The sequence below is a fragment of the Paroedura picta genome, chromosome 13 (genome assembly GCF_049243985.1).
Source record: "Paroedura picta isolate Pp20150507F chromosome 13, Ppicta_v3.0, whole genome shotgun sequence".
In the NCBI taxonomy this organism is placed as follows: domain Eukaryota; kingdom Metazoa; phylum Chordata; class Lepidosauria; order Squamata; family Gekkonidae; genus Paroedura; species Paroedura picta.
In genome coordinates this window covers 46,551,931-46,577,088 of record NC_135381.1, presented here as the reverse complement: position 1 = coordinate 46,577,088, position 25,158 = coordinate 46,551,931, and the positions used below count along the sequence as shown (strand labels likewise).

The following is a 25,158-nucleotide window of genomic DNA, read 5'->3' as shown; positions in this document are numbered from 1 at the left end:
GGAATGTGTCTGCTGTCAGCAGCAATGAAGAAAGGGGAGTCAAGGCCAGGGAGGACGGGGGGGGGGTTGTGTTGCAATCTGACAGGACGGCAGTGGAGGGCTTGGGGGGATGTCCCAACAAATGGCGGCCTTCCAGCAGACCCGCTTTTCGACACTGAGTGGAATGCAGAAGGCCGGATTTTCGTGATGTGGCAACATATGGGCAGAGAAGCCGAAGGAAATCTTTTCCTGCAGACTCCACGGTGACAGTACGGAGTGCAGGAGGAAAGGGAACCTGAAGAGGAAGGGGTGGGGAGGGGGGCAAGGGGAGGGGATCTCCGGGGGGGGGGCGATGCCCCACTGCGTCCACCCTCCAAAGCAGCCAGTTTTCTCAAGGGGACCGTCTCTGGCTCTGGGTCGACATCTCCCGCCGGCGACCCTGGGGGGGGAGGGGGGGCTGGAAAATCCCCAGGCGTCGCCCAGAGGCGCCCCCCTCCCCTCCCCGCGGGCTGCGGGCGTCCTTGGCGCTGGAGCCGCGCTCCTCTTCCCGTCGCCCCGCGCCCCGCCAGCCCTCCCGGCACCCTCGCGGGTTGCAGGCGAGGAGCCGCCTCTTGAGGAGGGATGCCACCCTCCAGGCGGGGACTGGGGATCCCCCGGAATCGCAGCTCATCTCCAGAGGTCTCTTCCCCTGGAGGGACTCTAAGGCACTGTGCCCCACCGAGGCCCTGCCCACCCAGGCTCCGTCCCCAAATCGCCAGGAGTTTCCCGCCTGGAGTTGGCAACCCTACCCCTACACACACGGGGTGCCAGTCTCCAGGTGGGACCTGTCAACCCGTTTTTGGAGTAAGGTATCTAAACGGGCAAGAGCCTCTTGTGGCGCAGAGTGGTAAGGCAGCCGTCTGACAGCTTTGCCCATGAGGCTGGGAGTTCGATCCCAGCAGCCGGCTCAAGGTTGACTCAGCCTTCCATCCTTCCGAGGTCGGTAAAATGAGTACCCAGCTTGCTGGGGGGTAAACGGTAATGACTGGGGAAGGGAATGGCAAACCACCCCGTATTGAGTCTGCCATGAAAACGCCAGAGGGCATCACCCCAAGGGTCAGACATGACTCCGTGCTTGCACAGGGGATACCTTTACCTTTTACCTTTACCTATCTAAACGGGCGGTGGGGGGGGGGCACAAGACAGCCTCTTGCTGTGGTCGGTCACCCCCGGGACGCCTTTTCTTCCCCCGTTTCCCGAACTGCACAGTCTGTTGCCTTTAAAATACAAACTGCCCGCGAACCAGGGCTCCTGCCCAGGCAGGACACAAGGCACAGGTCCCACTTAAAGAGAAACCCCTGCAGTTCCTGTGCTCAAGTAACAAAACAAAACGAAAATCCAATCTCAGCTCAAATCAAGGGCTTCATTTTCCTCGTGCCTGATAGGGAACATTTCAGTCCCAGTCCGAAAAATCCCCACAGAGCTTAAACTACATTCTCCGTAAATAACAAGCCAGCCGCTGCGGTTCTGTTTTCCAGAGTGTCCAAGTGACTACTTAAATGTCTGACTCAAAAGCCAAGTCCTGAAGAAAAGCCATTTTTTAAAAAGTTCACAATTTAAAAATAAGTAGCTAGTTCAACATTAGCTTGTGAGTGTGTGTTTTTTAAAATTATTCCTAGGCGTCAGCCTAGCCACTGTGTCTTTGCCACAGATTTGCAAACTACAAAATCCTCCGGACAACTCAGGGTTCTTGTGGGCGTCTCTGGCTGGCCCCTGACTCCAGGATGCTGCGCCCCCCACCGCCACCCCCACCCCCACCCCCACCCCCACCCTTCGGCCTCCCTGAGCCGGAGGCCATCAATTTCTCCCGGGGTCTCTGCAGCCAAGGACCCTGCCTGTCTTGGTCGCCAGGGATTCTGGCTCTGGCAGAGCAGCAGACACAGAGGCGATTCCACAAGGAGAGCCGCCTGCCCTCATTCTCCCCCCCCCCCCGCCGCCAGGGAGCCAGTGAAGCCTTGTGGGGAGAGCACATGGGAATGGCAAGGCCTGGGCTCTCATCCCCCATTCCTCTCCCCGTCTCTATATCCAACGGGGGGGGGGGGGTTGGGATGCCAGTGTCAGGCTTGTTCTGAGGCCTTGGGCCGGGCCTCACTCTGAGCTGGGACAGGTGGGCTTATCAGAACAATGAGTTTGAAAGTCAAACCTGCACCACTTGTGACCTGCCAGACCAAATGCAGTTCATCTGGGGTTTGATTCATCCCTTCATTTTGTTACCTGTCTGGGTGGGGGCCCACCAGGTCCCAAGGAAGCCACTGTGCCAAGCAGAGGGGGGCTGCAGTGGTCCAACAGGTCCCCGGCTGTGTGGAACTGAATGCGTTTCTAAATGGCTCTTCTGTTTTGTAGCCCAGTCCAGCTGGACTCAGAAAAGACACCTTACTGGAAAGGCAGCCTGGTTAAACTGTCTGCCCCTGGAAGTTCATGGATCCTACTGGATTCTGGAAGGCCTGGGGGCAGGGGGTAGGATTCCAAGTGCAGGCTCCCCTGAGGCTGTAGCGAGCGTGGGGACTGTGAAGCTCCCTGAAACCATCAAGGTTGACCACTCCCGCCCTTAGGACAGAAACCAGCCCCCTGGCCTGCCATGGAGCTGGGTGACCTGAAGACAACTGGAAGGACGCTGGTGGAGAAAGTGTCCTGGATCAGACTGTGCAGCAGAGTCCACTGGAAAGCCTTGGAAGATGTGATTTTTGTTTGTTTCTGCTTCAGCTGATTTTCAACCCTCCCAGTTGTTCAAGTCAGCTCAGCATGGCCTAATAATGTATCTAGTCTATTTATGGGCCACTTTGATCCAGTTTCTGTGAGGAATAGCAAGATCCTGAGATTTATGAAGGCTACTACTAGTGCCCTGGATCGTTGCCCATCTAGGCTGCAAGCATCAGGTAAGGCAGCCATCAACAAACCCTTGGTGCCTCTTGCCAATCCGTCAGCCACTCACCCTTAGCACTCTTTTTGCCCCCTCTGCCCACCTTGACTGCTACTGGTGGTTCAGCCTCATGTGGGCAGGAAAGAAGAGCAGGGGCTGAGCTCAGAGCCCCTCCCATCCCATATGTCATACCATGGACGAGAATGCTGGAAGGGAAGGGAGCATGTGAAGGGTGGGCGCTACTCAAACAGGAGCTATTGCATGCTCAATCAGTGACTATCCCTAAGAAGCCTATTTGGATGAACAGAGAACTTCAAGAGGAACTAAGAAAGAAAAGAAAATGTTCAGGAAATGGAGGGAAGGACAGAGCTCTAAAGAAGAGTCCCTACAGGTAACTAGGCGCTGTAGATCAATCATCAGAAAGGCCAAAGCTGAGAGTGAGCTAAGATTGGCCAGGGAAGCCCATCGTAACAAGAAAAGATTTTTCAGTTATGTGAGGAGCAAACGTAAAGTAAAGGAGGCAATAGGCCCACGGTTGGGTGCGGATGGACAAACTCTAACGGAAGATGCAGAGAAAGCAGAAAGGCTTAGTGCCTATTTTACATCTGTTTTTTCCCACAGGTCAAAGTGTTTAGGCACATCTAGAGATGGCCATAGCCAAAGGACAGTGTCTGGGTGGCAGGTTAACATGGATAGAGAGGTTGTCGAGAGGCATTTAGCTGCACTGGATGAGTTCAAATCCCCTGGTCCGGATGAAATGCACCCGAGAGTACTCAAAGAATTTTCCAGAGAACTTGCACAGCCCTTGTCCATCATCTTCGGAACCTCTTTAAGGACTGGAGATGTCCCGGAGGACTGGAAGAGAGCGAATGTTATTCCGATCTTCAAAAAAGGGAGGAAGGATGACCCGGGAAACTACAGACCAGTGAGTCTGACCTCTGTTGTGGGGAAGATAATGGAGCAGATATTAAAGGGAGCGATCTGCAAACATCTGGTGGACAATTTGGTGATCCAAGGAAGTCAGCATGGATTTGTCTCCAACAGGTCCTGCCAGACCAACCTGGTTTCCTTTTTTGACCAAGTACCAGGTTTGCTGGATCGGGGAAATTCGGTTGATGTCATTTACTTGGATTTTAGTAAAGCTTTTGACAAGGTTCCCCATGATGTTCTGATGGATAAATTGAAGGACTGCAATCTGGATTTTCAGATAGTCAGGTGGATAGGGAATTGGTTAGAGAACCGCACTCAAAGAGTTGTTGTCAATGGTGTTTCATCAGACTGGAGAGAGGTGAGTAGCGGGGTACCTCAGGGCTCGGTGCTTGGCCCGGTACTTTTTAACATATTTATTAATGATCTAGATGAGGGGGTGGAGGGACTACTCATCAAGTTTGCAGATGACACCAAATTGGGAGGACTGGCAAATACTCCGGAAGATAGAGACAGAGCTCAACGAGATCTGAACACAATGGAAAAATGGGCAAATGAGAACAAGATGCAATTTAATAAAGATAAGTGTAAAGTTCTGCATCTGGGTCAGAAAAATGAAATGCATGCCTACTGGATGGGGGATACGCTTCTAGGTAACACTGTGTGTGAACCCCTTGGGGTACTTGTGGATTGTAAACTAAACATGAGCAGGCAGTGTGATGCAGCGGTAAAAAAGGCAAATGCCATTTTGGGCTGTATCAACAGAGGCATCACATCAAAATCACAAGATGTCCTAGTCCAATTGTATACGGCACTGGTCAGACCACACTTGGAGTACTGTGTGCAGTTCTGGAGGCCTCACTTCAAGAAGGACGTAGATAAAATTGAAAGGGTACAGAGGAGAGCGACGAAGATGATCTGGGGCCAAGGGACCAAGCCCTATGAAGATAGGTTGAGGGACTTGGGAATGTTCAGCCTGGAGAAAAGGAGGTTGAGAGGGGACATGATAGCCCTCTTTAAGTATTTGAAAGGTTGTCACTTGGAGGAGGGCAGGATGCTGTTTCTGTTGGCTGCAGAGGAGAGGACACACAGTAATGGGTTTAAACTTCAAGTACAACGATTTAGGCTAGATATCAGGAAAAAGTTTTTCACAGTCAGAGTAGTTCAGCAGTGGAATAGGCTGCCTAAGGAGGTGGTGAGCTCCCCCTCACTGGAAGTCTTCAAGCAAAGGTTGGATACACACTTTTCTTGGATGCTTTAGGATGCTTAGGGCTGATCCTGCGTTGAGCAGGGGGTTGGACTAGATGGCCTGTATGGCCCCTTCCAACTCTATGATTCTATGATTCTATGATCTCCTCAGAGCTGGTTGGGGATCCCTGGCTTAATGGGTCACGTAAATGCTTATGCTTTGCTTCGGTTCTGTGTTTAGACTTCTGGTGGGTTCTACAACCTTAATCCAATTGTAGTGACTGGCTCTGAGGACTCCACCATGAGTCCCTATGAGAAAGCCGGACTGTAAATAATGCAAATTAATAACTATAAATGTCCAGGTTGCATTGCCAGAGGTGTAGCTCGGTTGGTCTCGTGACCCTAGAAAGACCACCAGAAGGTAGCTTCTGTTGATGAAAGGAGCAGGTGCCTCTTGTCACCTCAGAGTCCACCAATAAGGCCCCTCCGTTGTGCCGGAGCTGGCTGGAGTGAAGGAGAAAAATTCTGCATCTGCTCAGAGGCCCTTGCAAGCTCTCCACACAGCCATCCTGGCCAGCATGCGTGGCAGGAGGCCTGAGCACTAGCACAGAAGAGGTTCCAGCGGTCCATCTGCATTCTTCTCTAGAGCCAAGCCTAGGAAACCGGGTGAAGCAGTGCTTTGGGCCCTCTCAGGCTGGGAGGCAGCAGTTCCCCCCCTCCCCCCGCGCAGCCTTGCCCTTGACCTGTTCTGGTAGGCTGGGCTGGCATGAGGCCTCCCTCCCCTCCTCCCCCTCCTCCCCACCAGCTGCCTCTCACACAGTGGTATTTATACCTGACGGCAGCAGCAGACGAGGCAGGAGAAAGGAGCTTTGCCCAGCATGCTGGCTCAGTGCTTCTCTGGGATTGCCCGTCCACTGCTGAATGGACCTGCTGTGCCCAGAGCATGGGCTCTCGGCACCTTCCAGAAAGCAGCGTGCAGCCCTGCTCTGGTCAGCCCTGCTCTGGTCAGCCCTGCTCTGGTCAGCCCTGCTCTGGTCAGTGCACATCCTTGGAGAGGCTTCAGTTCCACCCACGGGCTTCAGGATGCCCCCAAGGACACAGGGTGAGCGCAGCACTTGACTTTCCTTTTCCTGTAGCAGAGGGGTGGCTGCTTGTTGCTCCAGAGGGATGCCTTTGGCGACGGGCCACTGCTAGGGGTGCCAGACTCCAGGTGGGGCCTGGGGATACCCTGGATTTACAACTCATCTCCTGACTGCAAAGTTCAGTTCCCCTGGAGGGATGACTGCTTTGAAGGGGGGTCTCTGTGACATTGACTCCACTGAGGCCCCTCTTCTCCCCAAGCTTCTCCCCAAATCTCCAGGAGTTTCCCGAACTAGATTTGGCAACCTGACACACACACACACACACACACACACACACAGTGAAATGCATCCAAAGAACCTGCCGCTGCATTTCCGTAGCCAAAAGAGGCAAGTAGAGGGTGTGGCATCGCGGACCCAGGGATAGGTCGGGTTGTAAATTCCAGGGGCCAGTTGGGCCCCCGCCCCACCCCAGCTGCCAGGCCCCCCCCGTTTTTCCCTGGGGGGGGACAACGGCCCTCTTGGGTGGACAGGTAGCCTCTATTCATACACAAAGGGAACTTTTTGTCAGGCTGCCTTCACAGGGAAGTTCACAATCTCTTTCCTCTTCTCTTGCAGAGACCTCTCTCTTGAACCAAGATTCGGACTATGATGAATGAAAATATATGTATTTAAAACCACATTATTAATTGCTGAAGGCACATGGTTTAAAATCATATTGAAATCCCTTAGTATTTATTACTAAGTGCAGGTCTGGCTTGGATTCAGCCTCCTTGCACCCACCCCCACCCCCAGGAGCTGATTCTAAATCCCCAGTGCAGCCTGTGACCCACGGAGCCAAATGCCTGGGCCCAGCCCCCATCTCCCCCCTGCCCCAGTTGGTCCTCATTCCTGAACCCGTAAGGTGAGCTAAGGCTGCGAGATGCAGCTGCTGACCTGCTCCTGCTTGGGGGGTCAGGAGCCCCTTCAGCCTTGCTACGCAAGCCCAGACCTTCTAAGAGGCAGAGGACTAAACCATGGCCCTTGTGCCGTATGCCAAAAGGGGTCAGGGGTAGGAAGATCTGGGGATGGAACCTGGGAGGCAGCGGGTTGGAGTGGACCTCAGCAAGATATAATGCTACAGATCCTCCCTGCAGTGCGATTGTTTCCTGCAGGGGAAATGGTCAGCTGTAATCATAGGCATCATTGAGGCCCCATCTGGAAGATGGGTGGCCATATTTGCAATAGAAGCAGAGCAGTTCTCCCTAAGTCTGTTCCTGATACTCCATAACTTCTGCCTCCCCCCCCCTTGGAACAGCAAGTCCCAAGGCTGCCCTTGGGGGAGGGAACACAACATCAGGACACACCAAGGTTGCAGGATCACAAACAAACCTTGCTGGGCCACTTTCTGAACGGCTCCTCCCCACCAGCCTCTGCCAGCCACAAGTGTCCGAGCTTCCCAGGAACCAAGGAGATGGGGCCGTCTTCGCTGCTCTTGGAACTGCCCATGAAGAGAATGTCAGGAGATCTGAGCGTTCAAAAATGGATTCCACAGGAAAAGCCAGGGGGAAATGTGCTAGGTTCCTAAGCAGCAGGACAGTCCAGAGATAGAAGTGGCAAAATGGATACCTCGGGGTTACTCACTCCACCTGGGGGAAATTTCCAGAGATTTGGTGGTGGCACCTGGGGCCCATGAAGGGAAGGGGCTTCAGTAGGGTATGATGATGAAGAGCCCCCCCTCCCAAGTAGCCTTCTTCTCCAAGGAAATGGATTTTGGTCATCTGGAGTCAGTTCTCGTTCTGTTCAGATGGCTAGGCACCACTTGGAGGTTGGCAAACTTATAGAGGGCATGGCATGGCATGGCATGGCTGGAGATTTCTGTCCCCTAGCTGGTCTGGGCCTTCCTCTTAGTGGGCTCTGAATGGGTCAGGAGCCAAGCCTGAAGAAGGCTGCATCCAGAACAGCAGGACTCACGTTGTGCTCTTGACCATTCTGGAGTGTTAATTGAATCCCTCGCACTGCATGTTTTGGCCACCATAGTTAACAATACGTTTAACTCTAGCATGTTCTTGGCAGAGGTCTTATAGAATTTTTTCATTGGAGCAAACAAGGTGCCTCAAATGTTCTTCTTTCGTCTTGTGATTTCCACTCCCTGCCCTCCCCCCCCCCCAGTTCTGCAGACAGAATAAGAATTAATTTTATAAATCGCGACGGAGAGAAATTCTCAGCCACAGCCAAAGAAGGGGAAAGCCTGCTGGAAGTGGTGGTGAATCAAAACCTCAGCTTCGATGGCTTCGGTGAGTGGCGGAGGCTCCCTTTGCCACTCCCTCCGCTGGCGTTACTGGTGGCCTCACCGGAAAGGGCTGCAGCAAGCAGGGGCTGTGGCTGGGACAGGGGCTGCTGGGTGGGCAGGGGCGGGAAGCACCCTTCTCCGCTCTTTGCCTCCTCTTCTCCCCTCTCGACCTTTCCTCGACTCTCCTCCTGCTTCTCACCTCTTCTCCCCTCCTCTCCTCTCCTCTCCTTCGCCTCTCCCCTGCTCCCGTCTGTCCCTCCCTTCTCTCTTCCGCGGCTCCTTCGTCACCGACTCGTCCTCCTCCCCGAAGGGGCCTGTGAAGGGGCGTTGGCTTGCTCCACTTGCCACCTCATCTTTGATGGCAGCACTTTCCCGCAACTGGACCCTGTCACAGCGGAGGAACTGGATATGCTGGACCTGGCCTATGGCCTGACAGACACGTAAGTCTCAGCGGACCCATCCCAGCCCCCTTCTATGGCACAGAAACTGTGCCAAGGTCAGCAACAGAGTGTTTTCACTTGGAAACACAAGATTCTAGTTCATATGGCTTCAAATGCAGCTTTGAAATTGAGGGAGCAATGCCTGGTGAAATACCAGAAACCTTAGAAGCAGTCGGACTCTCCAGGCCAGAGTAGAACTTGCAAAGGAACGGAGAATCCATTTCCTAACTCCCTTAACAGAAAACTGTTGCAGGTTGTTTTCTGATGGTTGCATTATGTTATTCTGGGTTTTTTTTTCCAAACCCTTTATAAGCTGCACTACATCACTGGCTATAGCTGATGAATGGTGAAAGATTGGTCATAATTCTCTCTCTCCTCCAGTCTCCCTCTCACTCCCTCCCTCCCTCCCTCCCTCCCTGCTGTGAGGAAAAGGAAGGCAACTGTAAGCTGCTCTGGGCCTCCTTCAGGTAGAGAAAAGCAGCACCTAAGAACCAACCCCTCCTCCTCCTCCTCCTCCTCCTCCTCCTCCTCCCCCTTCCTGCTTTTTAGTTTATTAGATCTAAGCAGATTTCTAAAATACAGGAAAAAACTAGACCCCATTTGAACAGCTGCATAAATCTATCACAGATATATAAATTATGCAGTTAAAAGGGTGACATGTCTGCTGTGATCTCATTTAAAAAGTTCTGTCTCCATGCAATCTATATTTTGGTGCAAAGGATTGAAAGAATTCTGGGCTCAGAAAAACAATTACATCCACGGGGCATGCGATGCAGGGTGTCTCTAACCGTATTTGCCGGCGTCTAAGACGACTGGGCGTATAAGACGACCCCCCAACATTTCCACTCAAATTATAGAGTTTGTTACATTACACTACAGTACTATGGGCCACTATGGGCAGCCATGTCTATCCCAACTGAAGTGCACCCGGCGTATAGGACGACCCCCCCCCCCACTTGAAGGCATGTTTTTTCGGGGGGGGGGAAGTAGTCTTAGACGCCAGCAAACACTGTACCTGCCCTGCAGTCCCACCCTCTGTCGGAGTGCCTCAAGATGGCTGGCGTGTTGGTGTGAAGTAGCAGGGCACAGCTGGAGCTCAGTGGCACCCTTAAGACCAGCAGAGGCGTGGGAGCTTTTGGGTACAGGCACATTTCCCCAGGCAATTATGCTATGAGAATGTGGTATCTTGAGATGCCTCCCTGGCACAACTCTATCATTCTCAGGGCAGTCAGCTCAAAGCTGGCACTGTGTTTGTGGTCAAGCGTGTGAAAAATTGTCTCTTGGTGACCGTCTAACTTTCTGGAATAGAATTTGGCCCTTCTTGACTGCTGCTGATATTGTCTTTCTGCAGCGTTGAGGCTCCATCTAGTGGTCCAATTGTGCATTACTGTGGTACCACCTTGCTTTGCTAAGCAGAAGCCCGGAAACAGTACAGTGGAAACTCAGACTTTGAGATCTGCTTTTCAGGTCTCGTCTTGGCTGCCAGGTGCACGTGAAGAAGTGGATGGATGGTCTAACAGTCCAGGTCCCCATGGAAGTATCGGACATCCGGAAAGAACTGGAAGTGGAGAAGCAGAGCAAGCAATAACTCCACTAAAGCTCCACTAAATGTCTTTCCTTGGGGATACCCACCACCATGTCTATATCTTTTTTATTCGTGACTTATTGAGATTCAGTTTATATTCCAAGTGCTTGCACATAGAGCTTTCCCCCTGCATGAATTGGGAATGTCCACATGGCACGGTGATCATTCTGAGTAAGGTGTGTGGTATACCCAGCTGGGGTTTTCTGCTTTAAGAAGTGCTTCGTTATTATTTCCACTTCTTAAAAATTCCTGCTCAAAGAGCAATCCTTGGGGTGAGTGCAGAGGGAGCTCCCTTCACCGCACTCTGGGCAAGGAGGACGGAAGCTTGCCACTGAACCTGCGTCAGAGACATTCCCAGATTCCTGCAGCTCCCTGCCTGCCACTTCCCTCTGGTCACCAGGAGGAGGAATGGGGCGAGCGCCGTGTGGTCATGTCGCTGCTCCCAGTGAAGCCCCAGAAGTGATGCTGTGACTCCTGTAGAGACACCTGGTATTTGTGCTGCTATATGGTTAAACTCTACTTTCAAGCGGTGTGGTAGGGAGCGTCCCCATTCTTCCCCCAACTCTTTTCAGCCCTGCAGTGTTTTGCCATATATGCATTGTTAATTATTCACTTGGGTAGGTGTGAGAGAGATGGGGTTTTGTACCCCACTTTTTGCTATCTATATGAGTCTCGAAGCGGCCTTTCTCTCTCCACAACAGACCCCCTGGGAGGCAGGTGGGCTTGAAAGAGCTCTGAGAGAACTGAGACCAGCCCAAGGTCGCCCAGCTGGCTGCATGGGGGAATCAAATCCGGAATCAAATCCGGCTCCCCAGGTTAGAAGCCCCCATCTTTAATCACGACACCAAGCTGGTGACAAGCTGGGAAGTTACTGGCCTAAGTGGCAAGTGAGAAAACAAGCCGGTGTGTTACTTACCTGATATCATTAAGATTATTAGAAACTGTTATACTGTTTTACATGTATAAATAAAGTCTATTAGTGTTTAATGGAAGCCACTGTGTAATGTAGAGTTAGGGTCCCCTTTTTCCACACGCTTACCATTCCCCCTTCCCACCATGTGTTCTTTGGGTCCAACTAAGACTTCTAAGGAGGCAGCAGAAACAAGGAAAGTCAGGAGGCCCAGGTTTCACCAGCTTGGGTTAGTGGTTAAGAACAGCAGCCTCTAAACTGGAGAAGCAGGTTTGATTCCCCTCTTCTACCCATGCAGCCAGTGGGGTGACCTGCGATCTGAAGAGAAACCAGAGTGACCTGGAGTGAGTCACAGTTCTCTTAGAGCCATTCTCACAGAGCAGTTCTCTTAGAGCTCCATCAGCCATTGTCTCAGAGTCTGGAAACTGGGTTTGGAAGTTTGACATCTCCCTTTCCTCCTTCAGAAACACCTGAGAGGAGACAGTTAAAAGTAAGCCTACTCCGCTTCCTTTCCCGCTGGAGACCCTTTCTCTTTCCTGTGCCTCCCAGTAAAAGGACACTCCCCTGCATGAACCTGGGATGATACTGGGGGCTGGCATGGGGAAAGGCTGCTCTGAGCAGGTGGCTTCCTGCAGAATTCTGAGAACAAACACAAGAGGGGGCTCTGTGGACAGGGAACAAAATCCCTGAACAGACGGAAGGAAGCATGGCTGGGCTCCCTCCCACCCCACCCACATTTACTGGTTTATTTCTTTACTGGCAGTTGGGCATTGCAGTCTCATTCTGTTGAGGGGCTGTGGCTGGAAAGTGCAGGGACATATTCCTTGCTGCTGCCTCTCTACATGCCCCCATTCCATCTGGGACGTGCTACTGGTAGGGCTCTTGTGGAAGTCCTGAGAAAAACCCTCCCCCTGGAAATGGCTGCTCTCTGCTTTGCACCATTGTGTTCCCACAGACTCTTGTACACCCGTCCCCTTTAGCCCCTCTCCTTTAGGAACTCCTCTGCCCCCCAAGACAGGAGGTGGAGGAGATGCCTTCTAACTGGAACGTTGTAAATATCCTTTATGGTTCAAACCAGGATTCCATCAGTACCTGAAAAAAACATAGTAGACATTTGACAAAGAAAAGTGCGATTTTAATGAATTATTTACAACCATGACAGAAACAGTTCTTTAATTTATGTGCAAGACAGAAATGACAGTGGTGAGTTTATGGTACAAGTATATTCTGTTTGCTGCCAACTCAGTTGGGACTCAAAGCAGAGAACAAAGCAGAGAACTCAAAACAGGTGGGCAGGGAAGAGTGAGATCTACAGAAATGAAATTCTGCCCCACAGAGAGAAGGCAGCCTGATTCCCATCCCTTCCCTGATTCTGCTCTGCCACTTGTTTTTGCGCAAGAACGCTGTGGGACCAGCCGGGGAAAGAGCAGGGCTGCCTAAACTAGTTAAATAAAGCGAATTACCTTTGCTCTGGCCTTCTCCAGCGTGGCCTGGATCTACTTGGAAAGCTCTTCCATAACTTAGATCTCATCCCACCCTACCTCACGTATCTTACCCCTTCCTTTCCAGCCCTCAGAGAGGACCTCCCCATTCAGCCAGCCCTCCAAAGCCTGCAAACTCCTGCACCCCCTTTTAATAAATGTGCACAGGATGAGGCCCTTGCGAACTGACACAGCTGAAGCAGAGCAGCCCCTGATGAAGTTCCCGCCAGGGCATCTCAGCAGCAGCTAGTGAACATCAGGCGGAGGGACCCCAGAGAAACACGCCAGGGCCCTTCCTGAGTGGAGCTTGCCTTTTATTCATGCTCCACCCCTGTGCTTCTCTTCCGGGGGGTGCCCATGCCTGGCTGTGTTATCCCACAACCATCAATACTTCTCATGCCGGGTGCTAAAAGGCACAGTGGACAAAAGGATCCCGGAGACGGTTCCATAGCCCGTTCTGGAAGAGGTAGATGTGTCAAGTCAGCAGCTTCCCTCTCTCCTCTACAAGAGATTACCCATGAAGCGGACTGAATCAGGCCCTCTGTCCATCAGAGTCAGTCCTGTCTACACTCCTGGGATTGAACCAGGGGCCTTGTGCGTGCCAAGCAGGGGCTCTTCCACTAAGTCACAGCCAGGTACCAATCAGCAGGCAGAATGTTCATCATGTCTGTGCAGGAGGAGATGAAACACCAGCTGGCCCCATATACTTGCAGAGAGACCTAGTTTTTCAGCACATTTTTTCACACTGAAAAAGCCCTCCACAGCTTATAGGCGGGCATATACGGTAATTGAAATAAAAACCTGCTCCAGCCAGCCAATTGTTGCTCTGGCAGCTTGTAGGACATCAATGGTTTGACTGAGGGACTCTGATCTTTTTTCCCTTTCGCCTTCACTTTACTTCTTCCAAACTATTCTTTTGGTTTCTGTGGGTGAAAAGCAGGGTACAACAACCAGCAGCTATTCATCCTCTGGACTTTTCTGTCTTTGTTGGGGGGGGGGGGGAGGCTGGATGGGAGAGCCTGGGATGATGGAGCATTTCCCACCCTCGGCTCATATGCGAGGCAATAAGTTTTATTCGGCGCCTCGGCTTATATGCAGGTTGGCTTATATGTGAGTATATGCTTTGATGTTGAAGGAGTAAAGAGTTATCGAAATGAAGACCGTGGCCAATAAGCTAGTCCTTGTTCAAGCGCCTTCCGATTGGCCCCTCACCAGGACAGACCGGAATTCCATCAAAAATTCCATCCAGTCAGCCCAGCCAGGGGCAATCTGGAGACATCGCTGCCAATCTGCCCCTGACCACCGCAGGGAGAGGAAGTCAGCAGGGCTGCCAAGGGGGGTGAGAACAGAGGCTGCACCAGCCCTTTTCGCCCCAAGGCTGTCCTCACTGTCAAGTCCAACTGCAAATGGCCTCAGGACCCTGACAGAGCTGGCCGGAGGCTGCAGAGTGCGCTCCCTCCCCCTCCCTTCAGGCCTGCTGCGAAGGAGCCTCTGACAGGCCCTGACTGAGGGGAGGGAGGCCTTTTCCTTCAAAGAGCAACGCAGGGGAGCCTGAGGGCATTCCTTTTGAGGGTGGGGAACTTTCCCCTTCTGCCAAACAGCTGGCTGACATGGAGGCCACAGAAAAGCCCCTTCTCACTTAAAATACTGCTCTGGCCGGGGGTTAGACACAGCCAAGCCATGTGTCTTTCTTCTTTGCAACTCTCTGCAGATTTGAGGCCACTGCACAGGGTTATTCTGCAGACAAAAGTGGTTCTTTTGTCTCTTGTTTCATTTGCACAACAACCATGTGCAGTAGGCCTCAAGTCTTTCAATTCAACAACAACCTGTGTGGGAGGCCTTAAATGTTTCTTCTCTACCACAACCCTGTCCAAAGTAGCCCTTTCTGCCTGGGGAACTGATCTTTATACTCTGCAGGTGAGCTGTAATTCCAGGAGCTCTCCAGGCCCCACCTGGAGGTTGGCTACCCCTGGGTTGGAAATATTCCTGGAGGTTTGGAGGTGGGACTTCAAAATCGTACAATGCCTCAGAGTCCAGCCTTCAAAGGAGCCATTTTTGCCTGCAGTTGGGAGGGAGTGGTGCAGGTGTGTCCCTCCTGGGCTATGGGCTATGGCCAGCCCTTATCAGCAACTGTTTGTATTCTGGGGCGCAGACAGGCAGACCAGCATCAGTCCTGTGAGTCTGGAAAGTGCAGGAAGATCTAAATAAATATTTACAGCCTGAAACTGTAATAGTGAACAAGTTAATGGCTGGAGACACATGGGAACTGCAATAACTTTTTTCAAACTTGGCAAATAAAAAAAACAGTATAAAAAACCTTACTAAGGTCAAGACTGCTGTGCACAGAGGGTCTTCCATGTGAGGCTCTCTACCCCACCACCTCTCTGCCAGCTTCCATGTGAGGCTCGCTACCCCATCTCCCTCATGGGGAGTCTGCTATGGGGAGAGAAGGGGAAGACGATTGGAAAATGCTTTGAGACACCTGAGGCCTGCTGGGTCACTGCGGCCCATTCCCAGTTCTCTCAGATCTCTCACAACCCCACATACCTCACAGGTTGACTATTGTGGAGAGACGAATGGAAAAGGTGTTTGTAAGCCGCTTTGAGACTCCTTTGGGTAGTAAGCAATAGGGTACAAAAATCCATTCTTCTTCTAAGGAGCAATCATGAAAGAAGCATGTGGGCACATAACATTTTATCAACAGTTAAAAAATGGAGAAGAAGGAACAGGGTGGACACCTGTGTACTGTGACTACCCCGTGTGTATTAGGGCAGAGGGGCATTTCGGTGTCTGTGGCCTAATTCACACAAGAAGGGAAATGACGCCGAACTGGGGGGAATTGGTTGCCATGTAATCTTCCCCTAAGAAGGGTCTCCAGTCTGATTTTCCCTTCACATATCTGAGGACATGGCTCTGGAAAGCTCATCTGTAACCACTATGCCACAATTCCCAAAGGTCAGTCCTCTCCCACACTCAATGAACATTCCACACCACAGGTTCTTGACACCCATCTCTCCACACCCATGCCCTCATTTGCCACCACAACCTCCCACACAACACACACATTCAAGCCCATGCCCTTACAGGCTGGACAACTCCTCCCCTTCCTCTTCCCACTGCCAAGCTCTAGTGCTTGTTGTATTCTTGGAGACAACAGGCTTTGTCCCTAGTTCTCATATAAATCAATGAGAAGTGGAGCATTGGCTAAGGCAAGCTGAACAATGGCATGTAAGCTGTGCAAAATGGCATGCAGCATTTCCGTGAAAGCAACAGCTAAAGAGAGCCTTGACAGGATCAGCTCTTCCCTGTGCACAAAACAGCCTCACCAGACATGCCCATATTAGCTGACCAATGCCGCTCTTGTTATATCACATCCTCAGTCCTTCGCCTTCCTGCTTGGACACTCTTTGGATATCAGGGGACAACCAAGCTTCCCGAGTTCTCCAAAAAGTGAACTGGAGAGTCACTTGAGCTCTTAGAAAGGGCTTCCGCTCGCTCTGTAAAAAGTAATCTCCTTCTCAAAAGCCACAACTGGAGTAAGTCTGTCCTATGGAGAAAGTAAAGAGCATTTGGGGGGCCAGCTATTAAGAGCATTTGGGGAACAGTCTGGTAAAAATAAATGAAAGCTGAGCACTCCAAATTGCAGCTGCAAACTGGAAAGGCCGCAATCCTAAATACATTAACCTGGAAGGAAGCAACATTGGGCTCGTGGGCACACAAACACCTCTAGGATTAGTTATAATATTTTTAGGGAGGGAAGATAGCATTGAATAGGTCTTAGAAGGAAAGCAGGTTTGGTACTTGGAGACCACCAAGGAAGACTCTGCAGAGAAAAGCAATGGAAACCCCCTGTCACTTCCCCCTTGCCCCTTCTCTGGGTCCTTGTCAGTCAGTCTGCAACTGTTATCCTGTCTTCTCACTATAATATGCTCCAAGTGGGTTACTGTCAAGAAACTACTGATTCAGGCTTTGGGGCCAGATCAAGTTACTGAAGGATGCTCCCTGGGAAATTAATGTCATAAGGATTTGGAGTTTCAGATGAGGGGTGGGATGAAATGAAGCCAGGCATGGTGGAATGATGGCATGGGCAGGGCGTGCGAGCTTCACGGACAGAGGTTCAGAGGGAGTTTCACACTCAAATTCCCTTTCATGAAAGGAATTTAATGAAGGAACCCTGGAGGGGTTGCAGAAGCTGCTTGACGGCAAGTCCCAGCCGTACTCGGTCAGGTGTCTTAGTAACACCCTGCGCCTTAATACCACGAGAAACCATTCAAAGGCCCACAACGGAAAGCAAAGTTATTTTTTTCACTGACCATTGTGCAGAGAATTTTTAAAGAGCACATAAACACCTTTTGGGTAACATTTTTCACGGAGCTGAAAACCTTTAGGGTTCCTTGGAAACTTGCGAGGCCGGTTGGCCTTGGGCCTGGTCCAGCACAAGAGCAGCCAGGCAAAACAGGAGCTGTGCAGCACTTTGGAAGGCTTAAAGATTTAAGGGTCCTTTGGGCGCAAGACAAGGAAACGGCTTTTCCTGTTTGTTGAGTAGAAAATATAGTTAAGAACCAGCCTGCGATATTATTGACATATTTACTTAGGTGCTGATCGAGGCAGTCCTTGAGGATTCCTCCCACTGAGCTACGGCTCGTACACGGCTCTCTCACTCCCCGTCCCCTCATTAAAACCCCCACAACACAGCAAAAACGTGACTCTGGACGTGATGCTTCTAGACAAACGTCTCTTCTGCCAGCATGAAGTTGTTCTGCTCCTTGGCTGTTGGCCCAGCACAGGGCTGCTTTCTCAGCCACTCTGCCCTGCTCCGGAGAAGCTCCCTCTCCACAGCGTCTGCATCCACGGAGCAGGAGCCGGGGCTGAAGTACTCCCGGACCGTGCTGCGAATGGAGGCTGGGAGGAGGATGCGGAAGGAGTGGCTGAAGGTGTCGTTGCCGCAATCCTTGCCTTGGCCTTTGGTGCCTGCTGCCTGCTGAGCGGGCTCTTCCCGAAGAGGGTCACTCTCAGGGATCATCCCTTGGCTCACTGACTCATGGTGGCACCTCCTGGTGAAGGACGGCAGGACCAAGGGGGTGTTTTGCCCATAGAACACGGTTTGGGGAATATGGACTCTGACTGTGGGTACATCCTTGGGAACATCTAGGTTGCTGCTGCCATCCGAGCTGGCAATTGCAGCCGGCTCCTCGCCTTCCTGTCCCAGCGGAGATGCCCGTGGGCTTCCTTCTCTTGGGGCCACGTACACGGTCATCTTGGTGCGTTTCAGCCTCTCTGGGCCGTGAGGGGCAGCCTCTGGGCCCCTGATCTCTAGATGCTCCACGGCCTTCTCTCTCCGCACTGGCTGACGCATCCGAGGGGCACTCTCCAGATTGCAGGTAGGAGGCCCGGGGCTCGAAGGGGTCACAAGAGCTTCTGGGAGAGCCTCTGCCTGCTTCGCCTCTTTCTCGCCTTCCTCCCAACTTCTTTCTCCAAGGAGGCCTTCCAAAAGCTTGATGGGCACAAAGCCCTTGGCCTGCCCTCGGCTGCCGCTGCTCACCAGTTCTCCGTCAGCTTCATCACACAATTCCAAGTTGCAAGGATTCTGGGGCAGAGGGGAGGTCAAAGGCTTGTGCCACTCTTTTGAGGACCTCTTTGCCACCTTTGGGGACAAGGCGTGGAGTCTGGCAGAAGTGCCAAACATAAATGGCAGGGGGGAGAGGTCCATGGGGCTGAAGGCAGATGATTCAGAGCAGTACGAGAAGGCGCTGTCCAGAGAGCTGAGGGAGGAAGCCGAGGGGGACGTGGCGGGGGAGGACAGGCTGGAGAAACTTGACCTGTTGGACAGACTTGACTTCTGCAGGCTGAGGGTTTTTGCCAAGCTGCCGCTTGCAGCAGGGAGTCTCTGCCAGAATCTCTGCCTCGCTCTGCTCAGCCCAGGGCTCCGGCCTCCGTTAAGGAGCCTCTGACTCTCCAGCTGCAGCTGCTGAAGCCTTCGGACGCAGTCCCCCTGGCCGCGCATGAGGGCGGCATCGCAGCTGGACTGCCGGGCCACTGGCTCGTGGGCCTGGGCGGGGAGCTGAGAGCTCAGGCAGACGCTGGGCTCCGAGGAGCACCGATTCCTTGCAGGGTCAAGCGAGCAGGTGGAGCCCGTGGAGCAGGAGGAGGCCTCTTCCTCCAGGAGGCCGTCGCTGTCAGCACTGGCGTTCTTTTGGGCTTTGCTTTGGTAGCAAGCGGTGATCTCACTGAACAAGTCCCAGTCCTCTTTCTCCTCCCTGAGCTGGGACCCGCCAGCTGGGCCGAACACCCCATCCTCTGGTTCCAGCACAGGACGCTGCTCTGAGGGTTCCCGGCAGGAAGCAGCAAATTCCATCTCGTCCGAGGAATCGTTGTGTTGAGCCGCTGCACAAAGAGACACGTTCATACTGATTTTGTCTTATCCCTTGATTGTTAGTCTACCACTACAATGCCAATAGATCTTGGGTGGGCTTAATGGACAACATCTGTGCTCACTGACAGCCCCTCCCCCAGCTGATGTGACCAGTGGGATTGGCTGATGGAAATAGGGCCACTTTGACAGTTTTAAGGAGCTTCAATGAATACCAGTTGCGAAATCCACTCCGTGGTGGCTTGGCCTCTCTTTGCGGGCATGCGTGCGTGCACAAAATCTTATGCTGCAAATGAGATCCTGCTCAGGGGCTGCTCCTGATCCCCTTGTCTTCACAAGTGAGGTGGGTGGTCACCAGAAGCAGCCTCCTTTTCACAGGGGCACTTCCCCTGGGGAAGCCCTCTGGAGTTCAACTGGTACCCAGTTTGCATCTGCAGGCAAAGACTTGGCCTTCTGAGTTGATTGCAGTGAGTGGGTTTTGTGTACTTCTGCCTTGCAGTTTTTAGGAAATGGTGACATTTTTAGGGAATTTCATACTACTAGCAAGTTGTATTATTTTGATGAGCACTGTTTTAACGGTAAGCTCCCTCAGAAATCAGTAAACCAAGGGCCAAAATACACAACATGCCGTCTACATTCTCTAGACAGGGCTCTCTCTCCTGGAAGCCTCACAGCAGCTGTGGGAAGCGTCCCTTTTAAAGCCCCATGGGCTCAATTCAGCATGGGACTATGGGCTGATGGGGCAGAGGGTCCTGCCTCCCTTTGTGCTGGCCCTGGTGAAGCACAGCTTCGAAATGGGTAAACAACTCCTTCCCAGTGTGGTTTCAGCTCAGGAAAATGACGGGGGGGGGGGGATGGAAGGAGGAAAACCTACTTTTGCCACAACATCGTTCTGAGCGGAATTGAACTTGTGCTGTAGGGAAAGCGTCTTGGGAGTATTGTGTCGCTTGGCCCTTAGAGCAGGCCTCCTCAACCAGGGTTTTGTGAAACCCTGAGATTTCTGGACGGCCTGAGAAGGGTTTCCCAAATGGGTGGGAGTTAATTAATTTTTAATATATTTTTAAAATGTATTAAACACTGATTGGGTGATTTGACCATATATGGTCCTGTCAACCTGCTCTCCCCTCCCCAAAGTGGCCAATGGCAGGCCTGGAGGGGGTGGGAAGGGGAGGGGCCCCAGGTGGGCGTGTCCACAGCTCTGCTCCCCAGCCACATTCTGCACAGTCATGCCACTTCTGGGGTTTCTCAAGGCCTGAAGAAGGTTTCAGGGATTTCTCAATCCAGGGTGTAAGTTCATAATAGAAGGCCCACAGGCCCACCCACTCACAGGTCTCTTTCCCACCTACTGTTCACTTTCCTTCATGGTGGGGTACTGGGTGGACGTTTACCATTGTTGTTTACAGTCAGCCTTTCTCATTGGGACTTCAGGTGGATTACAAGTGCGGGGAGGGTAGTGCATACAGACCACAGCCACTGCCTTACCCAGTAAGTCATCCACGCTTCCTGACTTCTCTTTCTCCCATCTCTGAAAGAGTGAAGAAGCATCTCCTCCAAAAATCTCAGCAGAATTTTCGATCAGAAACTGCACCAGCATGGCCACCTACCCAAAGAAATAGTTGCCATGTTGAGAACAAAGAAAGCTCGGATGGACAGGGGCCAACCATGTAGCTCTCACAAGCAGGCCCTCCTGGCCAGCCTTCCTCCATGAGACCGCGAGGAGTCAAAGTGCAAACCCAGAAGACCTGTCTTCAAAGCCACCCCCGCTACTTGGGTGTGGGCAGGTGTCTCTTTAAACATGCTTTGCCCCCTTAAACAGACATTGATGCTGCCAGAAGAGGCCCAGTCTGCCTAGAGATGCTTCCTCTCCTGAGCATGCCGGTCATCGGTTTCTGTAAGGTTAATGGTGAATTTATTTTTTTGTCATGCACAGGGTCAGCCCTGGCGAGCACTCAGAAGGATGACCTCCAAGGAACACCAGAGTCGTGACACTGGGGCAGAAAATGACAAAAAACCCTCCTGCCTGGCTGCCTTAGGATCTCCTGGCGACATCACACACCTGCCACGCAGTAAATAATTAGTATTATATTAATACTAATAAGTTCATCCCCAAGCGGGTCAAGCAGACGCCTCCCTGGGTAGCCTGGCCCTGGGCAGGATCTTACCAAGAGCTTTTCCCGGCATGGTCTGCTGTGGAGCTTTAGAAGAAGAAGAAGAAGAGTTGGTTCTTATATGCCGCTTTTCCCTACCCGAAGGGGGCTCAAAGCGGCTTACAGTCGCCTTCCCTTTCCTCTCCCCACAACAGACACCCTGTGGGGTGGGTGAGGCTGAGAGAGCCCTGATATCACTGCCTGGTCAGAACAGCTTTATCAGTGCCGTGGCGAGCCCAAGGTCACCCAGCTGGCTGCATGTGGGGGAGCACGGAATCGAACCCGACATGCCAGATTAGAAGTCCGCACTCCTAACCACTACACCAAACTTAGCTGAAAGCGACTGAGTTCCTCACTCCCAGGTAGAGAGTGATCGACCTTTGCTGAACGGAGGGGAAAGGGAGGGGGTTATGTATTGATTATCCGCCATCTTGATATTGTGTATTGTGTTTTAATGATGTTTTATTGTTTTTTTATGAGATTTATTGTACTTATGGATTGTGTAAACCGCTATGAGATATTTGAGAGTGGCGGTATATAAATATAAATAAATAAAATAAGCGGAGTGATACCTTCATTGTAGACTTGCTCTCTTCCTCGGGCCCAGTGGGGCTGGGGAGCCAGAGCATATTGGGGGCGATGCAGAGGGCCAGGTTGAAAGCGTTCATCTGATTCTCCACAGAATTCTGCTCAATGTGATGGAGGACTCCGAAAAGGTGCCGGAGCAGAATGAGGTTGGCTTCTGGCAGCCGATTCACTAAACTGGATCGAGAAAAGAAGAAAAGAAAGAAGAAGGGGAACCCCCGGCATGTGACGGAAGAGTTTCATAAAAACACTCGGCCCAAAAATGCCCCCCGCCCGACACATGACATTGTGTTCTCAGAGAAATTCCCCCCTGCATCTATTGAGCGGCCACATTTCTGGAGACAGGAGGGGAAGGGATCTGGAGAAGGGGACCAGGCACTGCAGCAATGGTCCTGCCAGCTGTTCCATGAAGCCCAAATGAGTGCTGGGGGTGCCTGGTTGCCCCAGACCTGTCCCTATCAGGGATGCCGCTGCCCTGACCCTCCCCCTGAAAGCAGCAGCTCTGGGGAATCCCCAATCCCGTCAACAACAGAAGACACCCAGGACAGGTGGACCTCAGGGGCAGGTTAGGGCATTCCCTCCAGCCCAGCGGCGTCCGAGGGCGGCCTGCACGTGACCCTCCCCTGCCAGACAGAGGGACGGGGATGCTCACAAACCTCCTGACTGCTTCCATCTTATGCACCCGGGTTTCTCTATCCATGGCTTCCATCCATAGACTGTGCATTTCTGAGGATAGAACACTATCAGGTATATTTCGCAGAAAATCCTAAATCAAATATATATATGCAAAACAGTTCAGTCAGTGCTGAAATTTGTTTGATGATGGAGCATCAATTCTCTAAAACACACAGTTTAAAACGAGAGATTAAAAAAAAAACATGAAAGGTACTCTTCTGTATTTCTATTCAGAATCTATTCTATTCAAATTCCATTCCACCAACAGGCCGCTGGGGCCGGCAGCCAGCCCGAGAGTTCCTGAGCAGCCGGATTCACTTCCACCTTGGGGACACTGTCACGTGAGGTCTCTGGTCTTGGGACACAATTTCTTCCGCCCCTCCTCTCTCTCCTCAGGTGTGCAGAACTTATTATGTGCCAACCTACCATGCAGGGCAGCTGGCTGACTGGGAGGGGATAAACCTGCCTGCCTGAGGCTGCAGTGCAGAGAGGTAGAAATATAAATTCAAGTTTTGTTTTAAAATGTTCTTATACTATATGTTATGTCTTAATATATTTTAGCAATAGTGTATAGCTCCTGCACTAATACATTTTTAGCCTGTATTTGTTTATACTATTTTATAGTATGCTGCATCTAAATAAAATCAATACATCAATCAATGCAGAGGTGGGAGTCAACAATCTATGGCTGAAGCAATGAATCCTAGAATCACAGAATCATAGAGTTGGAGGGGGCCATACAGGCCATCTAGTCCCACCCCCTGCTCCACGCAGGATCAGGCCAAAGCATCCAAGAAACGTGTGTCTCCAGCCTTTGCTTGAAGACTGCCCACAGTGATGCATTCAAGTTGATGAGCCAAAGCAGCCCCCCAGGCAAGCAGGATGGCCATGTACAGTCTTCTCATTTTAGACCCCCCAGGGCAGGCCTTGCCCCTTCTCCAGCATCCCCGAGATCCATGCTTCTTCGGAGGCTGCCAGTATCAGCTCCCTCCACAGGCTCTCTAGAAAGCGGAGGCAAGCACCTACTGCCTCTAAGGTACACGCACGCACGTGAACATTTTTTCTTTTCGCTATCAAGTTGCAGCTAACTCTTGTCAGCATGATTATTAACCAGCCCCTCCTGACTTTCCATTTTGCCAGCCTGCAGTGCTTTTTGGAAGAGCTGAAATATGTCTGGCTGGCTTTTGGCACACTGCTGCCAGTGGAATATTTTCCGATGTTTGCTCCACATGCTGAACTGAGCTGAGACTGAGGGCATCCCTGCCCACCCATGCAAAATTTTACCAGCCTTAGAGAAAGAAACTTCAATTCCCTTTCCACTTCTCAGATGACACCTCCCCCCCCCCCCCGTTCATCTTATAGTTTCAGTTCAAAATAAACTTTATCACAATTTAGGAGTGTGTGGAATTGCCCCCACCTCCCTGCCTAGGACATTTTGCTAGTATTTTTGGTATTCTTCTTCGTACACTGGCATTTGCCTTGAAATGTTGCATTAATCAAAATTTGGTGGCAATTCTACACAAATCATCTTGCCGACAGAGTTGGAAGTCTTCCTGGCCTGTCTCAAACCCACAGATCTTTTGGTCAAGGGAGTTCCGCACATCACCCCCCCCCCCTTGACAAGGGGAGAATCAGCACCTGCCCACCGTGTGGCTTCTCTGCCATATATGTATATGGCACATTACCATAGTGATCAGAGAGCGCTAGGGCAGTGGTTGAGAGCAGAGGAGTAAACTACCCCCCCCCACCGGGCCTCAGTAAAAGGGGTGAGTGGTCCCCGGTGATAAAAAGGTTGGGGACCACTGCCTTAGAAGGCCAGATCCTGAAGATGAAATACTTTGGCCCCCTCATGAGAAGGAAGGACTCCCTGGAGAAGAGCCTAATGCTGGGAGCGATGGAGGGCAAAAGAAGAAGGCGACGACAGAGAATGAGGTGGCTGGATGGAGTCACTGAAGCAGTCGGTGCAAACTTAAATGGACTCCGGGGAATGGTAGAGGACAGGAAGGCCTGGAGGATCATTGTCCATGGGGTCGCGATGGGTCGGACACGACTTCGCAACTAACAACAACAACTTTTTCAGTTACAGAGGATAGGACATTCAGCGAGCAAGGTAGCAGGGATTAGGGTTATAAGACCAGAACGAAGTCTAAAGACAGAACTGGAACAAAGCCTAGGTGTTAACGTGCCACAGGATACATAACAGGAGCCTAGTTTCTGCAAGCTAAATGCAGTAGTATAGTTTATCCTAGTCTTTGTGAATCATTAGTACAGTGTGACTCTGTTGGCTGCATAGAAAAGCCAACTTAAATAATTCAGTTCTGCATAGCCCATGGGAAGCCTCAGACAGGCCGTTGTATAAGGTGGGGACCATCATCTTCAGGATCTGGCCTTTTAAGGAGCAGGCAGGGCTGATCTCCTCTAGAGATCTGAACACAATGGAAAAATGGGCAAATGAGAACAAGATGCAATTTAATAAAGATAAGTGTAAAGTTCTGCATCTGGGTCAGAAAAATGAAAAGCATGCCTACTGGATGGGGGATACACTTCTAGGTAACACTGTGTGTGAACGAGACCTTGGGCTACTTGTGGATTGTAAACTAAACATGAGCAGGCAGTGTGAT

General features: G+C 51.6%; 2 protein-coding genes across 3 annotated transcripts in view; one reads left to right on the top strand and one right to left on the bottom strand.

Moving 5' to 3' along the window:
• The first annotated feature begins 5,822 nt into the window (after window positions 1–5,822).
• LOC143822334 (adrenodoxin-like) lies at window positions 5,823–10,415 on the top strand. Its single transcript, XM_077307338.1, has 4 exons — window positions 5,823–6,095; window positions 8,224–8,348; window positions 8,655–8,784; window positions 10,252–10,415. Exons 1-4 carry the CDS (start codon window positions 5,872–5,874, stop codon window positions 10,370–10,372), a joined length of 600 nt encoding a protein of 199 aa, XP_077163453.1. The 5' UTR covers window positions 5,823–5,871; the 3' UTR covers window positions 10,373–10,415.
• Window positions 10,416–13,743: 3,328 nt separating this feature from the next.
• The window catches only part of LOC143822333 (uncharacterized), a 57,134-nt gene continuing 45,719 nt past the window's right edge, over window positions 13,744–25,158 (bottom strand). For both annotated transcript variants that reach the window (XM_077307336.1, XM_077307337.1), the window contains 4 exons: window positions 22,519–22,628; window positions 21,850–22,039; window positions 20,613–20,730; window positions 13,744–19,144 (listed from right to left, as the gene is read on the bottom strand). In XM_077307336.1, the coding sequence (XP_077163451.1) occupies window positions 17,484–19,144; window positions 20,613–20,730; window positions 21,850–22,039; window positions 22,519–22,628 (2,079 nt within the window). In that variant the 3' untranslated portion in view covers window positions 13,744–17,483. The remainder of the gene's footprint in view (window positions 19,145–20,612; window positions 20,731–21,849; window positions 22,040–22,518; window positions 22,629–25,158) is intronic.